At 47.0% G+C, this 25,576-nt stretch overlaps 2 protein-coding genes across 5 annotated transcripts in view; both read left to right on the top strand.

The window, feature by feature from the left end:
- Nucleotides 1–12,586, top strand: part of DNAJC18 (DnaJ heat shock protein family (Hsp40) member C18) — a 36,188-nt gene extending 23,602 nt beyond the window's left edge. For both annotated transcript variants that reach the window (XM_075009364.1, XM_075009365.1), the window contains exon 8: nt 6,565–12,586. In XM_075009364.1, coding sequence (XP_074865465.1) covers nt 6,565–6,689 — 125 coding nt within the window. In that variant the 3' untranslated portion in view covers nt 6,690–12,586. The remainder of the gene's footprint in view (nt 1–6,564) is intronic.
- A 2,200-nt stretch (nt 12,587–14,786) lies between these two features.
- Nucleotides 14,787–22,699, top strand: SPATA24 (spermatogenesis associated 24). 3 transcript variants are annotated; one of them, XM_075009380.1, is made up of 7 exons: nt 14,787–14,917; nt 15,598–15,663; nt 18,711–18,841; nt 19,768–19,838; nt 21,105–21,207; nt 21,305–21,399; nt 21,781–22,699. In XM_075009380.1, the coding sequence occupies exons 1-7, from the start codon at nt 14,798–14,800 to the stop codon at nt 21,864–21,866; spliced, it is 672 nt and encodes a 223-aa protein (XP_074865481.1). In that variant the 5' UTR covers nt 14,787–14,797; the 3' UTR covers nt 21,867–22,699. The 3 variants fall into 3 exon arrangements, with proteins under 3 accessions (XP_074865481.1, XP_074865480.1, XP_074865483.1); XM_075009379.1 differs by having other exon boundaries at nt 21,333–21,399; XM_075009382.1 differs by lacking the exon at nt 21,305–21,399.
- Nucleotides 22,700–25,576: the final 2,877 nt, after the last annotated feature.

Genomic DNA, 25,576 nt, shown 5'->3' on the forward strand with positions numbered 1-25,576 from the left:
GTCAGGGGTTTACTGTATAGGGAAAGTAAATACAAACAGAGCAAGTACAATGTAGCTTTCCTTTGTACACTTTTACTGTTGGTAGTAAATAAAGTATTCAGCATTCATTTTTGTTTTTCTTAATATCTAATCTTGTTTTTCTTTAGCGCTATGCACTGCTAGGTCTACCTCTCTGTTATTGAGAATACTTGAATATCTGGCAACCTCCCAATCCTGAGGCTGTCAGATATGAGAGTTCACTGTACTTTGTACCATATTTAAAGAGACAGAGACAGGGAACGTATGTGCTTATCTGAATGTGCCATCTTTATTTGAGACTGAGGTTATTTTTTTTAACCAGTCAGTAATTCACTTTAAGAAAATGCAGTGCAAAAAGCAACAATTAATAAAATGTTGTGACTGAAATGCACAAAAGTTAGGAAATTCAAAGTTATTGTTCATATCAACCTTAACTTGGTCAGTGGGTACATGTATATCAACTGTAATACCATATAATATTTGCTGAGCATTGATACTGTATAGTGCATGAAGAGGTGGTCCTTATCTCTCTTAGATTTTAACAAAATGTGCACAAACAAGGGGACCAAGTTTTAAGTTTTCGTCCTTGAAATGACCAAATAAACTGCATAATAAACTGAAAAAAGGAAACATATTTTTCATCTTAAGTGTTTTAGTAATGGTAGATAAACCACTTTCACAGAAGAATTTTTCTTATGTTGGTAGCATCCCGATATATCTCAGCATGTTTTAACAAACTTTTTTTTTTAATTTATCTACTGTTTGTCCAGAAATTAAATATAGTGCAAACATGCATGCCTTGTCCAAACAATATTTGCTGTATCAACCAAAAGGCAAACTCTGGTAATCTCATCACAAGTTTCATGATATCTGGTGGTTTAAGAAAACTCAGACTTGGTTCCTGGATTCACGTGTCTTATGTGAGACACTTAGCTTTCTTTTAAAAAAAAAAAAAAAAAAAGTAGCTATTGTTCCTGCAGAGAAAATCTCGAAGGCCCAAAATCCAGAAATCAAATTACAAGAACCAAAGGTGCCTGTAAGTTTTTGTTCTTCAAGTCTCATTATTTTTAGGATAATCTTGTCCTTTTGAGAGGCCAAACTCGTAATTTTTGGGTACCTGTGGACACAGTGCCAGCCTGTAGGTACAATATGTCTGTCTGTGCTCTTGAATACAATGATGACGGAGTCTGTCAGTGTCTACATGCAAAGGTTCAGCAAACACTATAGTTGAGCATGTGTACGTGAGGCAGAACAGTGCAAAAACCACAACCATGATTATGTATGCGACACAAGATTATCCATGTTCTTGTTTTTTCGTGTAAGGTGTTAATAGGCCTCACTTCAAAGTGTTTAACGGTGACATGACAAGTCTGCTGCCAAATTGCTCTTTTGTGGGCTCTTCCTTCACAGTTGTGTGGGTCAACCTGATACGCTTTCAACTTTAACTTCATTGTGTCTTCATGTCATGTATACTGGCCACCATGAGAACACATCTTGCTTTAGCTAACCATAAAGTATTTTGAAGACAGCCATAGGAATGAGATGCCCAGATTAAGACAGCTGAGTTTTTATGAGCCTGCTTTGGACGCCTGGCATCCAACAACAACTGAAGATTTCAGTGTCGGGAATCGTGTCCCACCACTCGATTCTGCAAACAGACCAAAGATAGCTTGTGTAGAACTGAAAAAGTGTCCAAATACGGCGGCACTATGTTGCCATGTCTCTCAACCACATAGCGATGCTGCAGGCATGACTGCCTGACAGACTTGCCATCTTTACTGTTCTGTAGGTGGTGTGAAAGTATTGCAAATGCAGAGCTAGCCTTGGCTGTGCAGTGGGTAATTTCAGTATAAAATTTGGCATTCTGCGAGGTATGAGAAGGCAGCAAAACATCTCCGTGGACTTGCAAGTGGCATTATTGATCTTAGGAATGGAATAGACACGCCCCAGCGCAGATTGTACCATGTGTCTGTTTTCTTTAGGCTGATCGTGAAATCCAAATGATTGCACAAGCAAAGTGATCAAATGTCAATTGAATGCTATCAACTGAGGAAGCAATCCATGCACAGTCACCTGTGAATAAAGGGTCTTTAAAAGTAAATCTTCCACTTTTGTACGCACACAGGAGCATTGCAAGTTGAGGAACTTCCTGTCTGCATGGAACTGAATAAATACTCCTGTCAGTGGCATGAAATGCATCCATAAGCATAGCCAGAAAAGGAGGGGAAAAGAACACTGGGGAGCCTAAAGCGATTTGGCATCATATTTTTAGTATGACCTGGTTAAGAATTTTCCCATCAGCAGAGAATAGGGAAGTGCCAGGGTCATTATCGCAAGTTGCCCTATCACCTTTAATTTCACAGTGCTAGACTAGGTTGGCATCTTGACCGGCACCAACTCTTGCTAACAGGTAATGCAGCAGAGCCATTTGAGGTGCCACCCTGGTGGAATGCCATGTGGTCCTGATGCTTTCTTTTCTGGCATCTGCTTGATGGTCTTGTGTAAAGTGGGGGGTTTTGCAAGTTCTTTTACTTAAACACAGGTTTGGGGGTGTTTTCCTTTCACACTCACAGTTTTGGTAAATTGGTGTAATGCTGTTAAAATATGCCAGGTGGAGAGCTCTGTGCTGAAAACTGAAATCACTGTGCACAGGGTGAGGTACGCCAGAGGCTACGGTAGTGCAAGCTTCCCCAGTCTGCCCTAGTCTTGTGCTTGGTGGATAGGGGAGCATGTCAGTCTCCATACACCCATCAGTCCTTTGCCTCAGTTAAGTGTATCTTGAGTCCTTAGCTGTGTCCATCCTGTCTGCCTGTCTCTGGATAGGAAATGGTAATTTTAGTTTCACAGCATAGTGTGGGAGAAATGTTTAGGTTTGTCTGCTTGTCCAAGGCAGATGATCCTGGCATTGTCATTTCTCATTCCCTTAAGATCTACACATCTTACACGATGTGCTTTCTTCATCAGCCAACATCCTGGGACAAGTTTTTAAACCAAGAAGAATTTATAGTGCCAGGTAGTTTCAGATCTGTTCTTTGGCTGGCTTTCGGGTTAGTTATATTAAGCAAGTAGTTGATATCCTTCATGTAGTTGTACAAAGCTCTTGTGAGCCAAGGAACGTCAGGCTGGAAAGGGTTGCAAGCACTTTGGAGGCCAGGAGTAGAATTCAAAACAACCTTGACAAATTAGAGCATTAGTCTGAGATCAACAAGATGAAGTTTAATAAAGACATGAAGGAAAAATCAGACACACTGCTACAAAATGGGGATTATCTAGCTAGATGGGTGTATGGATGAGAAGGATCTAGGGCTTACAGTGGAATGAATGTGAATCAACAAAATGATGCATTATTATTTGCATTATTATTATATTCTGGGATGTATTGACAGAAATGACATATGTACAATGTGAGAAGTAACTGTCCCGCACAGTGCTTTTGAGTTGTCTGCTGCATTACTGTGCCCTATTCTGGACTTTAGGAAAAATATGGATAAATTGGAGTGAGTCCAGAGGAGAGCCGCAAAGGTGATAAAAGGTTTAGAAATAACCTCACGTAGGAGGAAAGGTTAAAACCACTTGGTATGGTTAGTCTTGAGATGAAAAGCCAATGTGCGTGTTTGCCTGATAACGCCTGCGAGTGGTCAATGGATGTTATAAAGAGGAGTGTAATCTGTTGTCCTATCTTCGGTGGACATGGAAAACAAGAAGTAATGGGCTTAATCAGCAACAGTGGAGATTTAGGTTAGATCTTAGGAAGAACTTTTATTGTAAGGCTGGTTAAGCTTTGGAAAAGGGTTCCAAGCAAGGCAGCCAGCATGTAGTATGTGGCATACCTCTGGGGAGAAGGGATATGCCCGATGGCTTGGAGTGTGCTATCTGTAAAAAGGGCTTCAGATTCCAGCAGAGCTATATGTATTATGAGCAACTGTTGTGGTGTAATAATGGCTAATAGATGTTAAGGCCAGAGGGAACCAGTGTAATTGTCTGGTCTGGTCTGACCTTCTGCATGATGCAAGGCACAGCACTTCCCTTAATTCCTGCTTCAAGCCCAATATGCTGTGGTTCAGCTACAGCTCTCTTTTACAAACCTTATGATTTGTATCATTGCCAGGGATGGGGAATCCACTACAGCCCTGGTTAAATTGATCCAGTGGTTAAGTACTCTCTGTTAAAAACGTGCGCCTGATCTCTAGTCTGAATCTTTCCTCTTCATCTCTCTGCCATTGGATCTTGTTCTAATTTGGCTTGCTAGACTGAGGAGCCACTTATAATATTTCTTTTCCCTGTACAGTCATCCGTCGAGTTAGGCGAGGGTTGCATTTCCATGCACCCTTGTGTAACTCGAATTTCCCATAAATCAGGAGGGTGGCGGCTTTTTCCCTGGCAGAATGCACATCGTGCAGCCAGGGAAGCAGCAGGAGCACCTGGAGCGCCTTTTGAAAGGTAAGTCCTGGGGTTGAGGGTGGCAGTTGGGGAGGATTAAGTCTGGCGATGGGTTGGGGCTGCGGGAGGGGGGAAGGTGTTAAGCTTGGGGTGGGTTAGGGCTGCTGGGGAGGGCAGGGGATGGTGTTGAGCCAGGCTCATGCGGCCCTGCAGGGAGTTGAGCCAGAGCCACATGGGGGCGGGTTGAGCCAAGGCCATGGGAGGGTGTGTTGAACTGGGGTCAGTGGGGAATGGGATTCTGAATTGCGCTTAACTCATGTTAATGTGAATTTAAATAACACTCAAAATCACGCACTTTGAGGGATTACTGTATAAGTACTCATAGAGCATCATCAAGTCATTCTATAAGCTGCTCTTCGGTAACATACGGTTACGATAGGAGCCATATCCTTGGCAGAGGTGGAAAAAGGACTCAGAAAGTTCCCTAAATAAAAGTGCAGCTGCTTTCACTTCTGGATACTTGAGTACAGTAAAGATGTGCCATGTGCACTTTTACTCAAGTAGTTTTCCAGAGGAACACCAGAGATTTGTAATTAAGTACATTCCGCCTCACCCATGCCCCCCAGACAAGCAACTTTTGGGGTACTTTTTCCATTGCTGATCCTCAGCTATTGTAGAGAGGGGAGATCCATTAATTTCAATGTGCATCTACAGCACTTGAGGGTCTGGCAGTTTAAAATTGAATTTTCCATCCGTTCTAACATCCATATACAGGGTTAATTTGAGAGGGATGATGTGTCTAGGAGAGGAAAACATTACAGTTTTGCCATTCCGTTAATTATAGAGCAAAAACATATGCTCTCACAATCAGCCATGGTCTATGTTAAAAACATATCTGCAAATATATTTACAGTGTTTGAGAGGAGCAGTTGCCTGAGAATACCACAGTAATTAAAAACTGTTTAAGAATGATCATCATCTGATCCAGTGAGCCAGTAATGAGTACAGCTGAGACTCTCCTAACTTTAGTAGAGCCAAGATTGTAAAAATAAACTGTGTTGAAAGCAAAACACAGTCATAGTGAAAAGTGATCTGGAGGCCTTTAATCAGCTGTTTTGTAACTTTGGTCCATTAATTCCTTTTTGTTCAGATGTTTAGCCTCATTCGGGCTATGCACGTTGTTAAATGAATACTTAATGGTTTTAGGGCGTTTGTTTTACTTACTGGAGTTTACTTTGTGTCTCTCTCAGGTGTGTGGTGTACTCAGAGGATGGTATTTTAGCTATGGCGTGAATAAATGGGGTCACAACTCAAAAACCCTTGATGTTTGTCAATCTGTAGTCATTCGGTAAATACGAAGAACAAAGGCCTATAGTCATTACTTATTCAAAATGCCCATAGATTTCAGTGGGACAGAATAGACACTGCATCACTTGTCCCATCCTGCATCAGCCGTTTGAATGTTTGAGCTGACAGCTGTGTGAAATTCTTCAAACCAGGTTAAATGTCATCAGGTAGATTGTACATAAGGAAACGTTTCTGACTGTTCAAAAATTCACGTTTCCCGTTCTCTGTGTGTACATTTAACTCTGTTTTCAAGTGTAATTTTTTTAAGGAGAAAGCTACACTAGTGAGACGTCCTAGCTAAGCAGAAAGCCTAAAGATAACTTGTCGGTAACCGCAAATGATTTTTAGCAGTAGAGTTGCTTTTTCAATTCACTGTTGCACACCTGTCCTCCCAGTGTTCCTCTGTGGCCACCAGTGGGGTTTCGCCCCCTGTTGGGAACCACTGCACTATCCTGTTTGCTTACATTTTGTATTTTTCCTCTGTGGACAGTGAAAACGGTCAATTTCATTTTTGCTGTCTACTCAGTTTCACTTTCTGGTTCCTGTGCACTCGCACAAGGCTACAATGCTTGCATTGCAAACACTGCAGGATACAGTTAATTTCATATTGTTAAAATTTTAAATAATGGTGGAAGTTTTGTTTTTACTTTCCTAAGTGCCTAGCCCATTGTGGGCCACTAATGTGTCTAAAGATAACTGCTAACAAATGTTCTAGTATTTTGTTCACCTTATGAAAACTGTGCTGAGGAAAATGAAGTGTTACAAATGATTGCATCAGGCTCCCTAGCTTTTTTCTAATGTTATCTTTTCTTCTTTCAGAATCTGACTTGTCGAATTTGGCCAGATTGTACAGAGATGAGCGATTAAAACAGAAAGCAGAGTCACTGAAACTTGAGCACTGTGAAAAGCTCTCCAATCTCATTGGACTGCACAAGGGGGGCTGACCAGGCCACACAAATTCTGGGTTATTTATTGCTATTTTAACTTATTTTATATTTATTTTAAAAAAGGAAAAATAGCCTAATACAGCTAGTTTTAATAATCGGTAACTTTGTAATGCGCACAGAATGGGGCACCCATGCGCCATAGAGCCAGTATTTGCTGTAATAGTCAGTTTGGTTCCAAGGACCAGTGATATTCAATATAAATTAACTCCCAAAAATATAACTTAGTTTGGTACCAGTCTTTGTTAGAGATGGGCAGTTTTCCTTGCTTCCCAAGAAAGTATACATAGTATCCTGTATGCTCTGTATTTTATTTGGATGTAGACCACACTCAGGCATTCAGGAGACTACTTTTCAGTTATATGCTGGCATTTCTGTACACATCTGAAATTGATGTCCTTCTATCCAAAATGGCCTGTAGAAAAAGAATGAGCCGGCATGCTCCCTGCTCCATTCTGCTTTCCGCTACTTAGGTCAGCTACTCATCAAGGTCCTGATTCAGTTAAGTACTAATCATGTATTTGGGCCTCATTGAAGTCAGTGGGATTATTTAATCATGTTCATTCCTGCAGTTGTACATCTCCATTCCTAGCATGCATTACTGTACATATGGGAAGTCCTGGAGTCTCTGCTGTTGTCACAATATCTCATTTGAAGTGACCCATTCATCCTTCTCATGTGGAAAAACTTTCAGTTATAACATTTGTTATGAAAATTACAGATACTCTTTAGTGGAATTTGAAGGATGCCATGAGACTTCATTAAGCAAAATGTGTCCCATCCCTCTTGCAGTGACCAGGAGAGGTTTTCCCACACCTAAGAGATCCAGCTCAAACTTTGAGGGTGTCATTATAATAGGGTAATTTGAGTGTTAGATTTACAGTAGGAAGGAGTTCTTAGAGGGACTCTTATGTCTGCCAAGTCCCTGGAGAAAGACTGTGCACCCAGATACATTTTTCTCATGTATTTTGTTCAGTGGCAAATTTTTATCTTACTGTCTAGTTTGATTTTATTTCCAAGCCTCCTTTTAGTTCTTGCTCTGACGGGAGATTCTGCATGCAGTTTTTGGCATCGTTCTAATTTAATACATTCTTGCTTTGATGTTGATTTGTCCTGCATGTTTCGCTCTAGAGATTGTTCCTTTGTAATACTGATTTATTACTCGTGTTTTATAATCCCCCTTTGTAAAAATCTGACATTTAATGGAAGGCAGAGAATGAGATGTATTAGTAAGCAGCAGAGAACAAAATGGTACTACAAGGTACTGGGTGTGTTGCGCTAGTGCAGGGCAGCTACTGTGTGCTGCATTACCATTATAACTGAGTATAACTGGCTTAGGAACTGTAAGACTGGTCCACCAGTGGACTAGTTCTGATGCAGAGGATCATATACTACACAACTTGCTGCCAGTGTAGCAGGAAAAGAGGGCATGGTCCAAATGCTTCTGCAACATGTCAATTGTCAGTTGCATTTTGGCCCCCCTGTAATTATTTCAGGCTGGTGTAAATCAGAGAATCCTCTGAGCTGCTCTAACAGTACAAAGACCAGCCTGCATGCAACTGCAGGAAGGGCTGCCACTTCTGCATACTCCCGTAAGCGGCAGAGTCCCACTCACTGCATGCCCGGTTCTGGACTGTTGTATTTAGTCTTTGATCTGATTTAGCAGCAGAAGGGGTAGGCGCTCATCCTACTTCTTTTCTTCAGATGTCCGCAACCTTTGTTGAATAGACTGTTCTGGAGGATGAAATTCTCTCTCAATTAGCAACACACTAGGTACGTTGCAGGTAGCAGTAATGCAGGCTTCTGCATGCTGCCCTGTTAGTGGGTTCAGTCCAGATCTAGTTGCAGTAGCCTCTCTTCTGTAGTGTGATGACACCTCTCCATTAAGAACAAGTCCAATACTCCACCAACTGTTAAAACTCCTAAGTAGTGCCACTAGGCATAGCTCATTTTTTAATCTAGAAGATACAAAACGCTACCTTAGAATACCGTTAGGATTTTAAAGTCATGGGCTCTAAATTGAGAAGTGGCAGAATTAAGATTGCTCCTGCAACTCTTGTAGCCTGCATGTGTATGCATTATGATGCAATCTATATTTACATGGTCACATACTGTTTTTAACAGGTGACCCCTGTCTGTCTTAGTGTAGAGGATGGACAGTGCTGAGGAAAAATGAATCAGGGTTGCACAGAGGACAGCCTGTAGGAGTGTTTATTGTAGACATTGGAAGGTGTGTAGGTAATGAAACGGGATTACAGTAAGAGAAAAGATGGACTGATAGTTAAGGCGACTGAATGCCGCCCCTGGAAAGCTGGATTCTGGCTGTGCCTCTGCCATAGAGTTTGTGTGGTGCTGGGAAAGTCGCATAAACCAAACCTTTTTTCATGGTTGGCCACTAGTTTGTCATCTTCTGGGTACCTGATTTGAAGCACCTGGGGACTGATTTGCAGAAGTGCTGACGGCTCAGAACTATGGCCGACGTCCATGTTTTGAACATACAAAGTGCTATAAAATGCGAAGTTCTCTGAAAAATCAGACTATAGGCACCTTGGACACTTATGACGGGAATCTGTGTCTCCACTCCCAATATGTGAATTGGGAGTAATACCCCCTTTTCTCTCAATGTGTGTAGGTGCATTAATTAATGGCTGTGAAGCACTCAATACTATAGCCATATTTTCTATAGAAAACCCACAGGGAAATTAATTCTGTATTTGATGCAGGGGTTGGATGGTGTACAGCATAAATAAGAATGGAAGTCAGAGATTGCTCAGTGAGGATTAAAAAAAATTGAATCACTGTTTATTCAGCAAGCAGCATCCATTCTTAGTGAGAGAGGCATCAGACACCAACGGGCGCTGAGCCCACGGTTATTGATGACGAGCATCCATTCTGTGTTCTGAATGAGTAAGGGAATTCTGCTGGTGAAAAACAGTCTGTCGTCATACAATTAAAGATTGCGTCATAGTGCAGGCTTTACAGGGGTGCCAAATTAACATACCGCAGGTAATCTCAGTTCTGCCATTTCCTAATCTGACTGCTGTACTAGAGTTTATAAAAAAAAAAAAAAAAAAGTTTTCAGTGTAGCCACAATAGATTTTATGTGACTAGCAGGTCAGAGTTTACACCAAGTTTAGTATTCTCCAGTTATTTCTAATTTCCACTCCCAGTACTTTCAAAATGTGGTAGGAAAAAGGAATGCTATGATCTGATAAACTGTACAACATATAGTAACAGAGAGTAAGCCGTGCTAGCCTATTGTACGTAATTTGAGTACCCATATAATATTTTGCATTTACTTTATACTGTACTTTTCATCCAAAGATCTCGAAGTGTTTTATAGAGGCAGGACGTGATGTACAACATAAGGACCATAATTTTAGGAGACTTCTCTGACACTGAAGAAAACAGTGGTGAAGTGGAAAACATTGAAAAGTAAAGAGATGTTTAAAAAAACAGCAGCGTATTCTCTATTCAGAATCATGGCCAGTGATATCAGAGATTAATTCTTCTCAGAGACTACTTCATTGCTAGTTTTTTAGGTTGTTAGTAAAGACAATTTGGGGTGGACAGGACCACTGTAGGGGCTGTGCTCTAGGAGGTAAGCCATGCCTGTGTCACACTCCCTCTGCATGCAAGGGCCAGGGGCCACTCCAGCAAGGGGCGCCATCAGGGACTGGGGGGACAGCCCCCACTGGGGACAGGATAGGGGCAGGGACAGGGGCCCCACGGAGGCCTGCCCTGAAGGGGCCAGGGGCAGGGCCAGGGATAGGGATGGGGATGAGCAGGCACACTGCACCCCACCCCCCACTCACGAGCACGTCCCCCCACCCCACACCCTGCAGGTTGTCTGGGCCATCAACATGGTCCTCCTGCAGCAGCTGATCGTGTGTGGGACCTGGATGACGTTATCTGAGGGGTCGATGGGTTGGGCTTCCCAAACTGCTTTGGGGCCCTGGATGACATGCACGTCACCATCTGGGCCCTGGAGCACAATGACAGGGCCTACACAAACCTCAAGGGCTACCACTCGGTGGCCCTGTAGGCGCTCGTCAACGCCAACGGTCATTTCCAGGACATCAGCATGGGCTGGTCCGGCTGCGCCCACAATGCCAGGGTGTTCCGGAACTCGGGGCTGGGCTGACACATGGCCGAGGGGATCTTCATCCCCCGTTGGGGACACCACAATGCCACCCTGCATTGTGACAGATGTGGCCTACCCCCTGCAGGCCTGGCTGATGAAGTCATACACGGGACACATGCAGCTTAGCCAGGACATTTTTAATGAGCAGCTGAACCAGGCCCGCAATTCTGTCGAGCGGCTTGTGCTAATGTTTCACTACTTCTGTTTTTACTAGGAAATAGATACAATAGACAGTATCTAGTCAAATATTTCTCAAAGTAATTAACAAGTAAAATGAATTGCTTTCTTTAATTAGTCTGGTCTCCAATATATTTTTTCTGAGCAGCAAATAGGATGTGTTCATTTTGATTTAGGCTTCTAATATTTCCTGCCATAATATAAATATGAGCTGTGTAAGGGTATTTACTAGTTTTAAGAGGATGCTTGAAGCTTTTCAAGTCCCTCCTCCCCTGAGATGTTTCTTTGAAAATTCTGGTAGATTTGTGAATAGGACTATATTTTTAGAAATGCAAGATTTGACTTTCTAATGTATGTACATCCTGCAATGAGAAGATATTGAATGTGAACAGAGACATGGTTGTGGGGTTTGGGCCTTAATCATGTGAAATTGACGATGTGCAATGATTTCCCCAAAGACTTGTAATGAAACATGAATTATCATCCCACTGGCAGCCATAACCTTGAGGCAGGGGCTCATCAGTGTCTTGTGAGGCTGGAACACTTGGCTTCTTAAGCAGCTTGGGGGAAGGGAGGGCAGCCTTGCCCTTTAGAAAAGTCTGCATTTTACTCCAAGCAGGGAAGGCAACATAGTTTTTGAAGGCTGTCTGTGAGGAAACTAGATTACCATTTCAGACCAAGCTGGTATGCTGTTCTTCTATGATCCACTTGTAATTCCTTTTCTCTCTTCCTTTTGCCAACCACCCCCCCCCCCACCCCGGCCCTCGCCCAGACAACACCAGTTACAAACTTTATCCTGAGATGTATTGGCACAAATGTCATTTAAGCCAGTGGCAGTTGCATACTGGTATCCAAAAGGAGAATTTGGCCCTACGCTTTGGAAACATGGCTCTATTGTGGGGTCTTCTCTAATTCACTGGATTTTGGTAGGAGCAGCCTACAATAAACAGGTGATTGATATATGAGGTAGTTGTGCACTTTGTTGCAAATTGCATTAATGTTTTATAGTCTGGATTAACTATGTATTTTCTTGAATATCTATCAAACGAAAGCAGTGCTCACTTTGAGGGTGAATATAGCTGACAGTGTATAGATTTGCATTTCCTGCTGGTATTTTTATAAATTATTTCTTACCTAAGCATGCATGACATACCAAAATATGCAGTATTTATTTTGTTGTTTTTAAACTTTTATTTAATGAAAAGTGCAACCTCAGTATTCTTATTTAACTCATTTCAGCAGGAGATGCTAAAGTATTTATTTTCTGAACGTATATTCCATTTTCCTGAAGTCAATCCACATTGGTCATACTGTAATAGTGTTATCAGTCCATCAAACCTTGATTGTACAGTTCTAATTTATATATGTTGTATATTTGTGTATATTTCCTCTCTGTATTGTTACACCAAATGATTAGAAAATAAGCTGTTCAGTCCTTACGACAGTTAAGAATTCTTGAAAAATCAGTTCTGTATTGATCAGTGGGTCTGAATAAGCAGCTGAGTTAAGACCTTAGTTTGTTTTGACTTGTGTACTTTTAACCAGAAGATAAAGGTTGGGGTTTTTTTAAATTAAACTTAATGGAGTCGTGCTGTTCATTTTGGAAAACTGATCACAATTATTACTTTGTGCTCTAAAGCACTCTTTGGGGTTGTAAGATTTAACAAGGCTGTATCTGATGCTAATGTGTCAGAAGTTATCACTGTGAGCTACCATGCCATCGATTTTTGTGGTTAGGCTGTGTCAGTCAGGTCCAAAAAAGAGGGCTAAGGCCAAAGCTCAAACCAGGTCTGGGTAGCAGAGAGCTGAAATAAGTGCTCAGTGAGTTTGTGTCTCTGCCTCACAGCAGTTCATGAGATGCAGCACCAGCCAAAACCCTTGTAGTAGTACTTAGCAGAAACCCACACTATTCCAAAGCCAGAAGGACCAGTATGATCATCTGATCTAAGCTAATAACAGCAGAGGTAGCTGTGTTAGTCTGTATTCTAACAAAACAAATCAGTCATCATGCACTTTAACGACTAACAGAATAATTTATTAGGTGATGAGCTTTTGTGGGACAGACCCACTTCTTCAGATTAATCTTCAGGTCTGACCTAAGTAACACAAACCATTGTCCCAGTCAGTGCTAGGGCTGATTCTGTGTAAGCAGTAACTGGAGAATTGCCATTGGCTTGGCTAGCTAAAGCTGCTGCAGCTGACCTCATCTTTTGTAATGGTTCCTCACCTGTCCTGTATCCGTTTGACTAGGTGTCAGAGTAGATTAGCACCAGAGCCCTACCCGCTGTAAGAAGAAATCACAGGGAGGGGCCTTGCCTAAGACGTTTTAGTAAGTCTCCCACCATTTACTACGCCCAAATTGCCTGTTTACGTGAAATGTAAGCTCCACCACCGTGAAGGTGCTTTCCTATAACAGTGACCGTAACTGTGACCTGAAATAAACTCACTGATTCCACAGCAAGGAGAGGAGCACCTTTCACATGACCTTAGGTATTGGCAGTAATTATTTGTATTGCTGTAGTGCCTCTGAGCCGTGGTCACAGACCAGAATCCCAGTGGGCTAATTGCTGTGCAAAGCCAGATGCTGCCAGGATGGCGCTTGCCCCAAAGCACTTACAGCCTAGGCAGATGAGCTTTTTATTCTCTGTTCAGTTCTATCCTGAGCCTGTCTGGCAGCTTCAGTGTCTGATGATCCTTTTGCTTTATAGGGGTGTAAGGAAAGTGTAGCCACCCTGAATTTACTGACAGGTATAAAGGGGGTTTAGGCCTAACATTCTGAGGGTTGACTCTTCTCCTGACAGGCTTCTCCTGCTCACCGTGTCAGTGATCACACAACCTGGCTGACTAGCTATGATGCTGACTTCTCTAGCTTGTCAGTCTCTACCAGCCCCATCCTGCACCTGCCACAACACTGGCATCCCAGTCTGTGTGGCCTCCCTTACCATCCTGACCACCCCTCACCCAGCCCATCCTGCAGGCTTTTACCAGTGCTCCCCTCAGCCAGGCTCCCCCCTATTTCTCTCCTTCCCCCACCAGCATGTTCCCAAAGGCCTAGAGGGGCTACTCAACCTGAGAGACTCTTCCTGACTAGCCACTGGTTCCCTAAGTCCTGCACCAAGGCTGGGGCCACCCAGTGCCTGGGACTATGGGTCAGGCTGTTCAGCGCCCCAGGCTCCTCTTTGACTCCCCACGCCTGTTGCTGTCTCTTGTCTCCCCAGTCTTGCCCTCTCCATGCCCCTCGTGTTTCACGCTGTGCACACTGACACGGGAGTGACACACTCGCAGTACCTCAGCTTATGGATCAGGACACTCAGCTTCCTCCTCTCAGGTGCCCTCCTTCCTTCCTTCCCGCTCCCCCACCCCTGTTGCTGTCTCCTCTCTCACTAGCCTATTCTCCGCACCCCTCGTGTTTCACGCCGTGCACACTGACTCTGGAGTGACACGTGGGCTGCTGGCCATGCAGGGCTGTTTAACAGCAGTGTAGCTCTTCTAGCTGTGGCCACAGGCCCAGCTGGGGGGAGGGCCCCAGTCCGAGGGGCTACACCGCAATTAAACAGCTCCTTGTAGGCCGGCAGCACCATCCCCGGCTTCCTCTCGCCAGAGCAGCCACGCCCCAATCCTCTGAGCGGCTCCTTTAAGGAGGGGGCGTGTCCCCCTGCCGGTTACCAGCGGGCGGGGCTTGGCCGTCCCCGTTGCTAGGGGGCGGTGACGGAGCTGAGTTGTGATTGGCCGGAAGAAAGCGGCGGCCATTTCCAACGGCGGGGCGCGGTGGCGGGAGTGCGCAGAGATGGCTGCGGGGCCGGGGGAGCCGCAGGCGGGGCGGCCGGGGACTGAGGCGTTGGCCTTCCGGCAGCTGCGGGACCTCATCGCGACTCAGGAGGAGCTGATCGAGCGGCTGCGGCTCCGGGTGAGGGCGGCGGTGGGGGGCGGGGCTTATGCGAAAAGGGCGGAGCGGCCGCGGGTGGGAGGGGCTATAACCGGGGGCGGGGCCTGTATAGGCCACGCCCCTTCGATGGAAGGCGAGTTGCTCGTGGTCCCAGGGAGCTCTTTATTCATGTCCTCCTCCCTGCCCACATGTGGGTTGCACCAGCCCCAGGTCGGGGGGGGGGGCTGAGCAATGGGGTGCGTGTGTTATTGGTACCCCCCCCCCCACTCCCAGGTGCATGTATTATTGGTACCCCCCCACTCCCAGGCATCTGCACGTTTTTGTGTCTCAGGCACCAGTGATGTTTTCACAAGGCCCCAGTTGCCCACTCCTGCCCCTTTTCCCTCCTGGTGTTTGTGTGCAGAATAGTGATTTCCTCTTGTGCCCCAGAAACTGGCTAGTGGCTGGCAGCAGGGTCCTTGTGCTGCACTTGGATTTTACGGCTAAGATTGTAAGAAAACGTAAGTGGTTTATGGTTGGGTGTCCATGTTAAGGGACCTAGGAACAGGGCTGATGATCGACCTATGCTGAGCATTTGCCCGTGGAAAGTGAGGCCTCTTTAAAACACGTCATTGGACACCCAAAGTCACTGGTCACACATGGCGGTGTAAGCTCCATCTGTGCATGTAACAAATTTATCGAACTTCACACTCCCTTGGCAGGTAGCAACACAGGAGGAGAATTTTGTACCTAAGGAGCATTACGAGGCGGTTGTGAAGAAGCTGGAGGTAAGTAACATCTGGGGGGGGCACAGGAGGACACACATTCTTCATACATTTTGAGCAGCGTCTGGCACCCATGGGCCCCAGCCCTTGTGGAAGACTCAGTGAATAAAGTGATGATTCCATTTCTGTTGGAAACTAGGCCAAAGGGATGGAAATTAACCTTGCAGCATTTACACAAAGGTAGAAGAGCTGTGGTTGGACTCAGGGTAGACTTGATGCAGCTTGGCAGTTCTAAAGAAAATTCTGTGGCTACTGTGTTAATTAGACACCACAGAGCGTGAAGCTCATGGAAAGGAGCGTTAGTTGTCAGCAGCCTAGGATTCCATGGGACTACATTTGCCACACACAGAAAAGAAGACTGTTTTTGTACCACTGTGAGTCCTTTCCTGGTGGGTATTTGCTCTGCTAACGCCTCCCCTTTGCCTCTCCTTTTCAAGCTTTCTGTCCAGCTATTTTGTTTTTGGGGGTGCTGTACCAGAGGCTCATGCTGGAGTCATATGCGACAAACTGGCTAAAGAACCAGGTCAGTTCCCTGGAGCTTGCTTAGGTGTTTGACATTTTAACTTTTTGTGGCACCTTAGGTTATGTAAAGCTAAGACCCTGTCAGGGTCACGGCCATGAAGAACACATCAGACTGTGAAGTTTGCCTTTTTGTGCGTTTTTACCCTATGCTGTATTGATGTCAGGGGAAGACCAGCCTTCTCAAACTTGGGCCCCTGACCCAAAAGGGAGTTGCGGGGTGGTCACAATATCACTGCCCTTGTGTGCAGACTTCAGAGCTGGGTGGCCATAGAGTGACAGCTGTTGGCCAATTGCTGCTCTGGGGGCTCTGAGCAGCTGCACAGAAGTTAGGGTGGCAATGCCATACCCTGCCGCCTTTAGTTCTGCATTGCTGCTTTCAGAATGGGGTGGCAACTGTCAGCGGAGAGCCGTGCCGAAGTAAAGGTGACCACGTCATGTCATCCCACTGAAATTTGTCAGCTGAGATCTTTACATTCAGGATTTCCATGTAAAGAACTGTGTAGCTGAACCCTTCAGTGTGTGGCACTGATTGCTCTGACTAGGTATTGTATTAATAACAAGCAGTCCCGTAGCACCTCTGAGACTAAAAACCTTATTAGGTCATGAGCTTTCGTGGGGAAGACCCAGTTCTGCTGATGATTGGAGCAGACATATAGGATCCAGGGTTTATATGGCAGGGAGGCAGGTAGGGGAAGGAAGTAAAAACAGATGATGCGGTTAGTCGCTAGTGGGCCCAGTTGAAGAAGCAGATTATGGTGGATGTGTCCCATTCCTGCGAATATCAGAGGTGGGGAAATTGCCCTTGTAATGCCTAAGATAGTTAAGAGCTCTGCTGAGGCCTAGTTTATATGTGTCAAATTTGCAAATGAATTCCAAGTCCGATGTCTCCTCTGTACTCTTGTGGTAAATTCTTTCGTAGGGAAATGGCTACGTTTAAATCCATTATTGCCTGTCCAAGGAGGTTGGTGTATGTGTATTCCAATTCCTGATGTTGGATATATGTCCAGTCACCCTTTGGTGCAGAAACTGTCCGGTTTGTCCAGTGTACATGGCAGAAGGGCATTGCTGGCACATGTCGGTATGTCTAGCACAATAGCGGATGTACAGATGTTAAAGCCTCTGATGGTGCTGCTGATCTGGTTAGGTCCAGTAATGGTGTCCCTTGTATAGATGTGTGGACAGAATTGGCAACGAGGTTTGTTGCAGGGATCTGTCCCTGGGTTAGTGTTTCTGTGGCGTGGTGTAGCTGCTGGTGAGCATTTCCTGGCGGTTGGGCGGCTGTCTGTAGAAGATGACTGGCCCCTCTTGCAAGGCCTGCGAGAGTGAGGGATTGTGTTCCAGTATAGGTTGTAGGTTGTCAATGTGCTCAAGGAGTTTAAACGGGGGGCTATACGTGATGACAAGTGGCATTCAGTTGTTTTCCTTGTTGGGCCTGTCATGAAATAGGTGACTTCTGGTACTCGTCTGGCTCTGTCAGTCTGTTTCTTGACTTCCCTGGGTGGGTAATTAAGTTTTAAGAATGTTTGATAAAGACCTCATAGGTGTTTGTCAGTGGAACTGGCGCAGATTCGGTTGTAAGTTAGGGCCTGGCTGTAGACAATGGATGGTCTGATGTGTCTTGGGTGGAAGCTGGAGGCAAGTAGGTAAGAGTGGCGGTCAGTGGGGTTTCCCGTGTAAAGTGGCATTTATGCACCATCGTCGGTTTGTACTGTAGTGTCCAGGAAATGGATCTCTTGTGTAGGCTGAGCCAGGCTGAGGTTGATGGTGGTGTGGAAATGGTTGAAATCCCTGTGGAATTCTTCCAGGGCCTCCTTACCATGGGTCCATGGGATGAAGATGTCATTGATGTAGTGTAAGTAGAAGAGGGGTGGGAGGGTAGCTGAAGAAGAGTTGTTGTAGGTCAGCCGTAAAATTAATATCCCTGCACGTTGCTGCAGGGGGCAGAGTACTGCCAAAGGCATTGCCTTTTGGAAAAGATGAACGTGGAGATTTGTCCACTTGTGACCATTAAAGACCCACTGATGCGTGTCCTTAGAGGTTGGGTGTTAGCTCTGAGGGCATGGCCATTGTAGGGTTTGCATTCTGCCTCCTTCAACTCCCTGACAGTTTCAACTGGCTTTAGTAATTTTTTTTACACTTCCTGTCCTCAGTTGCTTTATAATTTTGCTACGCACTGTTAATTAGCTGCTAACTTCCATCCTCGCCATGGCTGCCTTTCATTCCTGAGCAAAATTATTAGACCGTTCATACGGTGCTTTGGCAAGTTCTGAAACGAAACGCCCTCTGAAACTGGAAGATAACAATCAACACGTTTCATTTTGAGAGGGGGCCTGAGAACAGCCTTCCAATATGCGAAGGGCTTTTCTGTAGAGGCTGGTGATCAGTTGTTCTTCAGGTCCACTGAACGTAGGATAAGTAATCACAGCTCACAAAGTTCCTCCAGCCCTGCATTCCTTGGAGGCTGGGACTGACGCTCCGGGATCGGTCTGGGGCCGGCAGAGAGCACAGGGATGCTGTGTGCATTGCAGAGAGAAGAGGAAATGCATGCAAGGACCAAACTGCTGCTTGCGAAAGAAGCCGAGAAGCTGCAGTTTGCGCTTGGGGAGGTCAACGTTTTGTCCAAGCAGCTGGAAAGAGAGAAGCAAGTCTTTGAAGAGGCGTAAGTGGGGGAGCGGGGGCGAGGTTAACGTTGGAAAATAGGCCTCGACTACTTGGTCTCGTTCGTCGTTGGTCAGGATATGGCAGCGTTGTACTTAACTAGCAACTCTGGGAGCAAATCTAATACAACCAGAGATGAGAAGAATGGGAAGCACGGCCTGAAGTGCTTTGTTGAATCGGAGCTAAAAGCTGTTAGCAACTGTCCTTTGCTCTGATTGGAGAGCACCTATCCCATTGAGACCCCGGTCAGTGACGGGAGCGCCTGGCCCTTGCAGTAATCCGAGGGCTTGAATCAGCCGCATTACAACAAACTCTCTTCTTGAGTATATGAAACGATATATTTAAATTCAGTTGAGGTTAAATAGGACTTGAGTGTGTGCTTAATGTTAAGCTCATGCTTAAATTCTTTGCTGACTCTGGGCCCAGGTTCAGCAAGCTGAGGCTAGAATTTAGGGACTGGAACAAAAGGTTCTTTAGGCAACCTTGAAAATGTGCTGCTTTGTGATGGGACAGGTTCAGCAGCATTATTTAAAGGGCAGTTGCACCTCTGCTCCTGGCCTTGTTAAGTGATTTGTCTGTAGGACATATAGTCCCAATCAGTGTCATAAGAACGGCCTGACTGAGCCAGGCCAAAAGCCCATCTAGCCCAGGGTCTTGTCTTCTGCCAGTGGCCAATGCCAGCTGCACCAGAGGGAATGAACAGAGCGGGTGATCTGTTCCCTGCTAGCCCTTTTCAGCATCTGGCACGCAGGGACTCAGCAGAGTAGCTGCCATACAGGCGAGTCCACACCAGGTAATGAGATGTCCAGATGCCACAAGCCTGCGGTTTCAGCCTGGGTGCAGAAGGAAGATCCGCCCTTGCAGACGGGAAGGTTCTTCAGCACTTAGTCATGTCACTTGCCTTCATTTTTGTTGCTTTTATTACAGACTGTCCAACGTTAAGAGCAAAGCCCTGAAAGAATCCACCAAAAAAGACAAGCTAATAAGCAAGTGCAATGGTAAGTTGACCAGAAGCTGAAGTCTGTTAGGCGTTGCTCTGCCGGCTGAGGAGCACAAGGCCAGTATCCAGGATTTACTTTCGTTCAGAAGTCTGACATGACTTACCATTGCATTCCTGCCAAGAGTCTGCTTAGGCGTGTAAAGGGGAGCAAGACAGACATGTACACGTTCCACCCTCCACGTGGTCTCTGGGCCAGACACCCGGGTGCAGGGATGGGGAAGCAGGTTCCATTCAGCCACTGCTCCCAGCCACCTACAAGAAGCAGGGCAGGTGGGGCCATGGTTCCGCTCTCCTATCAGCCTGCGGGACAGAGCTGGTGCCGGGTGCGTCCCCCCACGCCCCCCGGAGATGAGTCTCTGGGCCGTTGAGCGGAGGCTTGGCATGGCTCTGCAGGGCGGCTGGAAAGCTGGCTTTCTCCGCCAGCAGCCAGCATGGTTTCGGTAGCTGCCCGCTGCTCTTTTGTTGGGTTTTCCTCCCAACTCGGGATAAGGGCTGCCGAGGCGTTAGGCAGAAATCCCAAGGCAGGCAGGCAGAGCTGTGTGTGGCGCAGGCCAGGGCGTGAGCAGGAAAACATTGGAGGAAAGCGTGGCCTTGTTAACTCAGTCTCTTCCCCTTCTCTGTAATGAAAGCAACTTACTGTTCAGCCTCGAGAAGCATGGTCTGGAGGTGACAGCACAGAGAGAGCTGTGCCAGGCTCTGCCCAGATCTAGCCTGTGACCGGAGCAAGGCATGTGGGGCCTGATCATGTGAGGTCCCAGGCATCTCCTGGGAGATCCTGAGCCCTTCAGCTGAAGTCTGTGGGATCTGAGGGCATTCAAAGGGCTCAGCATTTCACAGGATCAGCCCTTTAAGCTCTGTGCGCTTCACCATCTCTAGCTGGTGATACACACTTGCTTCACACAAGCATCGTGAGTTCACATGGGCATTGTGAAGCCTACAGACAGCTGTGCCCACCCTGAGCCTTCGGCTGGAAGGTGCTAGACATGGGAACCTTTGCAAGCGTAGTAACTATCGCGGTTGTCAGCATTTCCATGGCGCCCGCTGCAGAGCACCCCACTGTTTGGGGGCAGTTGCGAAGCTTTCCCCTGGTTTTCTCAATCAGTGTTTATAAGCCGATGCTGTAAGGAGACAAAGGCCAAAAAAAAAAAAAAAAATCCAGCTGCAGGGTTGATAACAGAGGGAACAGAAACGTGACAGAGATGAGCCGTGTCCCAAACGAGTTTGCAGCCTCAGTCCCCTCCCCGTTTCCCTTTTCCTTTGGTAGAAATTGAGAGCCACATTCTGAAGCAGGAAGATCTTCTCGACAAGAAAGAGAATGAAATTAAGGAGCTGCAGCAGTTCATCGCCAAGCAGAAGCAAACTCTCAAGTAAGTCTGACCCCCTCGGTCCTTGGCCGCCTCCAGCGGCAGCCGCTGGGACTTGGACCTCCGGGGGAAATTACGGGGTCTGGTTTGGTTATTTCAGGGGTTTAACTGACCCTTTGCCCTGTCAGCCGCTTCCAGCCCAGCACCCTCTCAGCACGCCCAGAAGGTCAGCAGGCCAGGGCTATTTCCGAGCAGGTGAGGAGGGGAGTGGGCCCCTGCCAGAGACCATCCTATCGATCCCCAGCTTGCAAAGCAAGAATGATCTACTTCAGGTGCCCCTGCTGCCTGCCACCAAGGCAGCGTAGCCTGGGCGCATGGGGGGCACAATGCCGTCGCCCATCCTGACCCCAGCGGCTCTTTGCTCAGCACAGCCGGGTCCATCTGGGCAGGGGGTGTTGATCACGCTCCCAGCCAGCTCAGCCAAGCAGACATGACTTCCTCGTTACTGCAGCCGTGTCCTTAGTGATTACTGTGAAGCTCCCTAATTAACCTGCGCAGGAAGCGACCAAGAGAACTGGTGATAAATTAGCACTTGCCAGTGCAACGTTCAGATTTTTTTTTTTTTTTTTGTTGCAGGACTCAAGTGTCGGACTTCAAAATACAGAGACAACAGGACAGTTACATATCACAGGTGCTGGGAAGGAGAGAGAAGAGGGCTTTAAAGTGACGGTATTAGACATTGCACTACCATCAATGTAGCCCTTTGATAGGCAGCCACTGTAAAGTTCAGTGCTCGCAGTTACGGCGGTGGCAGTAAGGCCAGTACCCTGGAGCTGCCTGTGCATTCAGAAACGCACCTCCAGTGACCATCTCAAGTACACAGCAGGCTTGCAACCTCGCCCCCAGGGGGTTGAAGGAAGGGTCCAGGTGGGTTGCCACATCCAGGGCCACATCAATGCATCAGGGGGCCAGGCCTAGACAAACCTACTCTTCTTAGCCTGGTGCAGTGGGGAGACGGATCAGGGAGGGGGTTGGCGGGTAAGCCGCATCCTCCACTGGCAGCCCCTCTTCCCAGGCGCTGGGCCTGGGTCCCCCTCTGGCTTGGCCCAGCTAACCCGTGTCATGACAGAGGGGTGCCCGAATCTGAGTGCCAATAAGGACACAGGCTGTTGATGTGAGCTTTCGGGCAATGGCCTTTCAGCTCACCTGCCTTATTTAGGTGTCTGGTGCAGGTGAATTTAATTAGATGGGCTTCCCCTGGTCCTCGGAGCCTCTCCAAGGCACGGCCTCAGCTGGGGCTCTGCTCAGAGCCAGCCCCGATTGCAGGTGTCAGTCTCTGCTGAAGTGTGCCGGGGGGCATGGGCAGAAATACTCCCACTGCTTAGCCACGTTGTGGCCCTTCCCAGCCAGCGCTGGCCGTGTCTTGCAGCTCCCCTGCCCACCTGTGCGATGGCAGGACAGTCTCAGGAAGCTTGGCCGGTGCTGCTGGAACACGGCAGGGTGCTGTGCTGCGCAGGCAAACCCGGCGCCTTCAAATAAATGGTTTTGTGTGGGATGCCTGGATGTGAACTTCCTCTTTCCTGGGCAATGGGGACATAGGGTACAAGGCCTATTGGTTACACCCGCTGGCCCAATGTGGGGAAAGGGGCCTGTGCTGGAGGCACGCGGGTGCGCCCCTGTTTAGAGACACTGCTGCTGCTTGAGCATGCTAGAGGGCAATGTGGACCCACACGCTCTTACAGACGTGTGTCCTCCAATGCCCGAGCTTCCAACCATTGTTCCCTGTACACTGAGCGCTTGGGCGGCTGCCCAGGAGCGATTCAGGTGCCACCCAGCTGATTTTCAGCGCGCCCACAGCCAGCAGCCTGTGTTTCTATGGGTGGTGCACATCCACGCATGCCTCAGTGCATGTAACAAAATTTATTCCACCCAGGTGGAAAAATTAGTGGGAACATGGCTTCTGGCCACTCATGCGCCAGGCTACTTTCTGAGTGGAGCCTGCTGGGTGAGCCCCAGAGGCGTTTAGTGTTTGTGGCAGGTGGTCTTTGGGCTGTCACACTGACACCTGAGCAAGGGGAGAGCGTAGCTGACATCCCCACCTCCCAGGCTCAGCCTACGGAGGTCCTGTGCTCCACGTTCCCTTCCCAGTTCCTCTTGTGCCCTGGACGGGCTGTGGCTAATTCCTTCCCAGAGTGTCTCATCAGCCATGCCAGGGTGGGATGGTTGGGTGCGTTGTGCCCCCATTTCTCCTCTCCCTGGGGGCGTGTAGCAGAGGGTAAGGGCTGCGTACCATGCCAGGCTTACTCGACGTGTCTGGCCAGTGCCTACGCCACCCTCCACCACTGGCTCCGAACCCTTAGCCCTAACATCCAGGTTGGCCAAGCAAAGCTGTGAGGCGCTAGGCTGGGACAGACAAGGGCGTAATGCTGCCCAGTCATTTAGCCGCATTAACCTCCTGTCGTCATACATCACGGACCCCAGTGCAACCCTTCAGTCCATTGCACTCCTGCAGGATCGGGCCCGCCGTTTCTCCCACCTCAAAAAATGACACTCCTCGTTGAACCTGACACAAATGATTGGCTGGAAAGGGCCAGCAAAGAGTGCTGGCGCCGAGCCGGTTGGTTTAGCACGGAGATCAACCACCCAAATAGCAAGGAGAGCCACTTCTTCAAATTTGCTTTAAACAAAAAAATCAAAAATTCAAGAGCCACAATGCGCCCGACGATAAGTGACATCGAGCCCGGCTGTTTTGTAACCCCCATTTCACAACCAGCGCACGGGGCGTGTAATGCGGTACATATTTACTGCAGGGCGTTCACAAACTTTTTACATATTCTATTGCTGGGCACTTTACCTGTGTGTGTTTGTGCCACTGTCTGCCTGACTTTCACTCTGGAGCCTACTTTAATTACACCAATCTCACTTCACGGTTAATTTCGGTTTTCTTTTTTTAAAATGCCTGTTGCCTGTCCCAGCAGGAAAGCCGCCAGCTTCCTGTGCCTTTTCAAAATCAAGACTTTATTAGCAACACGATCAAAACACACAGATATGGCATCATATCCCACAATGCACTGCACACGTTAAAGGGGGAGTTACCCAACGTTACGAGATCACACATTGTTTGCTATTTAGCTGTGCCTTGCTCATTGGTGGGCTTTGAGACATTCACTGTTCATTGACAATAATCAGGGTTTTCTTTAACTTTGCAGTCATAGCATTGGGAGCCACAAAGAAGTCCTTAAAGAGCTGCATGTGACTGCAGAGTTGCAAGCCCTTGCTGTAGGCCATTCTCAGAAGACCCAGCCCTGCTTCCAGTTAGGAGGAGGGATAGCTCAGTGGTTTTAGCATTAACCTGCTCAATGTGGAGTTGTCAGCTCAATCCTTGAGGAGGCTATTTAGGGATTGGGGCAAATAGATGCCAGGGATGGTGCTTGGCCCTGTCAGAGGGCAGGGGACTGCACAAGGTGAAGACCTGAGGTCCCTTCCAGCTCTAGGAGATGTTTCTCCAATTATAAAAATTTACCCAAATCCTATGCTTCACCTGAGGGATTTTCAAACCCAACTTGTGCCAATGGCTGAATATCCCTTCCTAAAACCACATAATACACTCAACTGTCAGGCTCCAGGCACATCCATGGAAAGGAACTCCTGCAATAGAAGTTTGCTGCAGGCTTAGCTCTGATTCTGAAATTCTCATTACAAACTAATGAACTACAAGCACTCCCATAGACAGCAGCAGCCTGGAGGGTCAGGCCCCCAAGGCTGCACCTCAAATAAGCCAGTGGCAACAAAGCAAATGCTCTGCAGTTTACTCAACCACAGAAGAGTTAATCATACCAAGCTATTTCTAGTAATGTCTTTATTTTATTGCAAAGGGTTATACTTAGTTCCCTATGTGTGAATTCAATCGACCAGGCATCTCACATTACTTCTGGACCTGGCACCTCTCTGATGCAGCTGCACCTGCTGCTGTTATTTTGCTGATTTATATTTTTAAAAAAAGCCAACAGCCCAGCCTGTAATCTCCACTGCAGGCTCGTGCCTCTGATTGTATTAGCGATGAAGTTTGACACAGCAGCTGCTGTGTAGTGTCCTTGATGTTCAGGTGCAGCCTCATGTGCTTTGAACCCATTCAAGAAAAATCTTCCTTCGCCCCACGTTTTTCTCAAGCTGGATGCGCTCAGAGCTGTCAGCTCCACAGACAGATTTGGTTTCAAGCTCTCCGGAGACAGCATTCATTCTTGAGGTTGGGGCAAGTTGGCCACCTACGTTGGGAATGGTGTGGTTGGAGCCCTCCGCTGTGAAATGTCCGTCTAAGTCAGTGTCAGATGCACTCTTAACGGTCTCGGCTTTGCGCCACTGCGGAGCTGATGTTCGGGGCGCTGGCTAAAGCCGCTGGCATTTGGACACTGTAAAATGCTCACAAGAACAC

Source organism: Carettochelys insculpta, chromosome 15 (genome assembly GCF_033958435.1).
Source record: "Carettochelys insculpta isolate YL-2023 chromosome 15, ASM3395843v1, whole genome shotgun sequence".
Taxonomy (NCBI): domain Eukaryota; kingdom Metazoa; phylum Chordata; order Testudines; family Carettochelyidae; genus Carettochelys; species Carettochelys insculpta.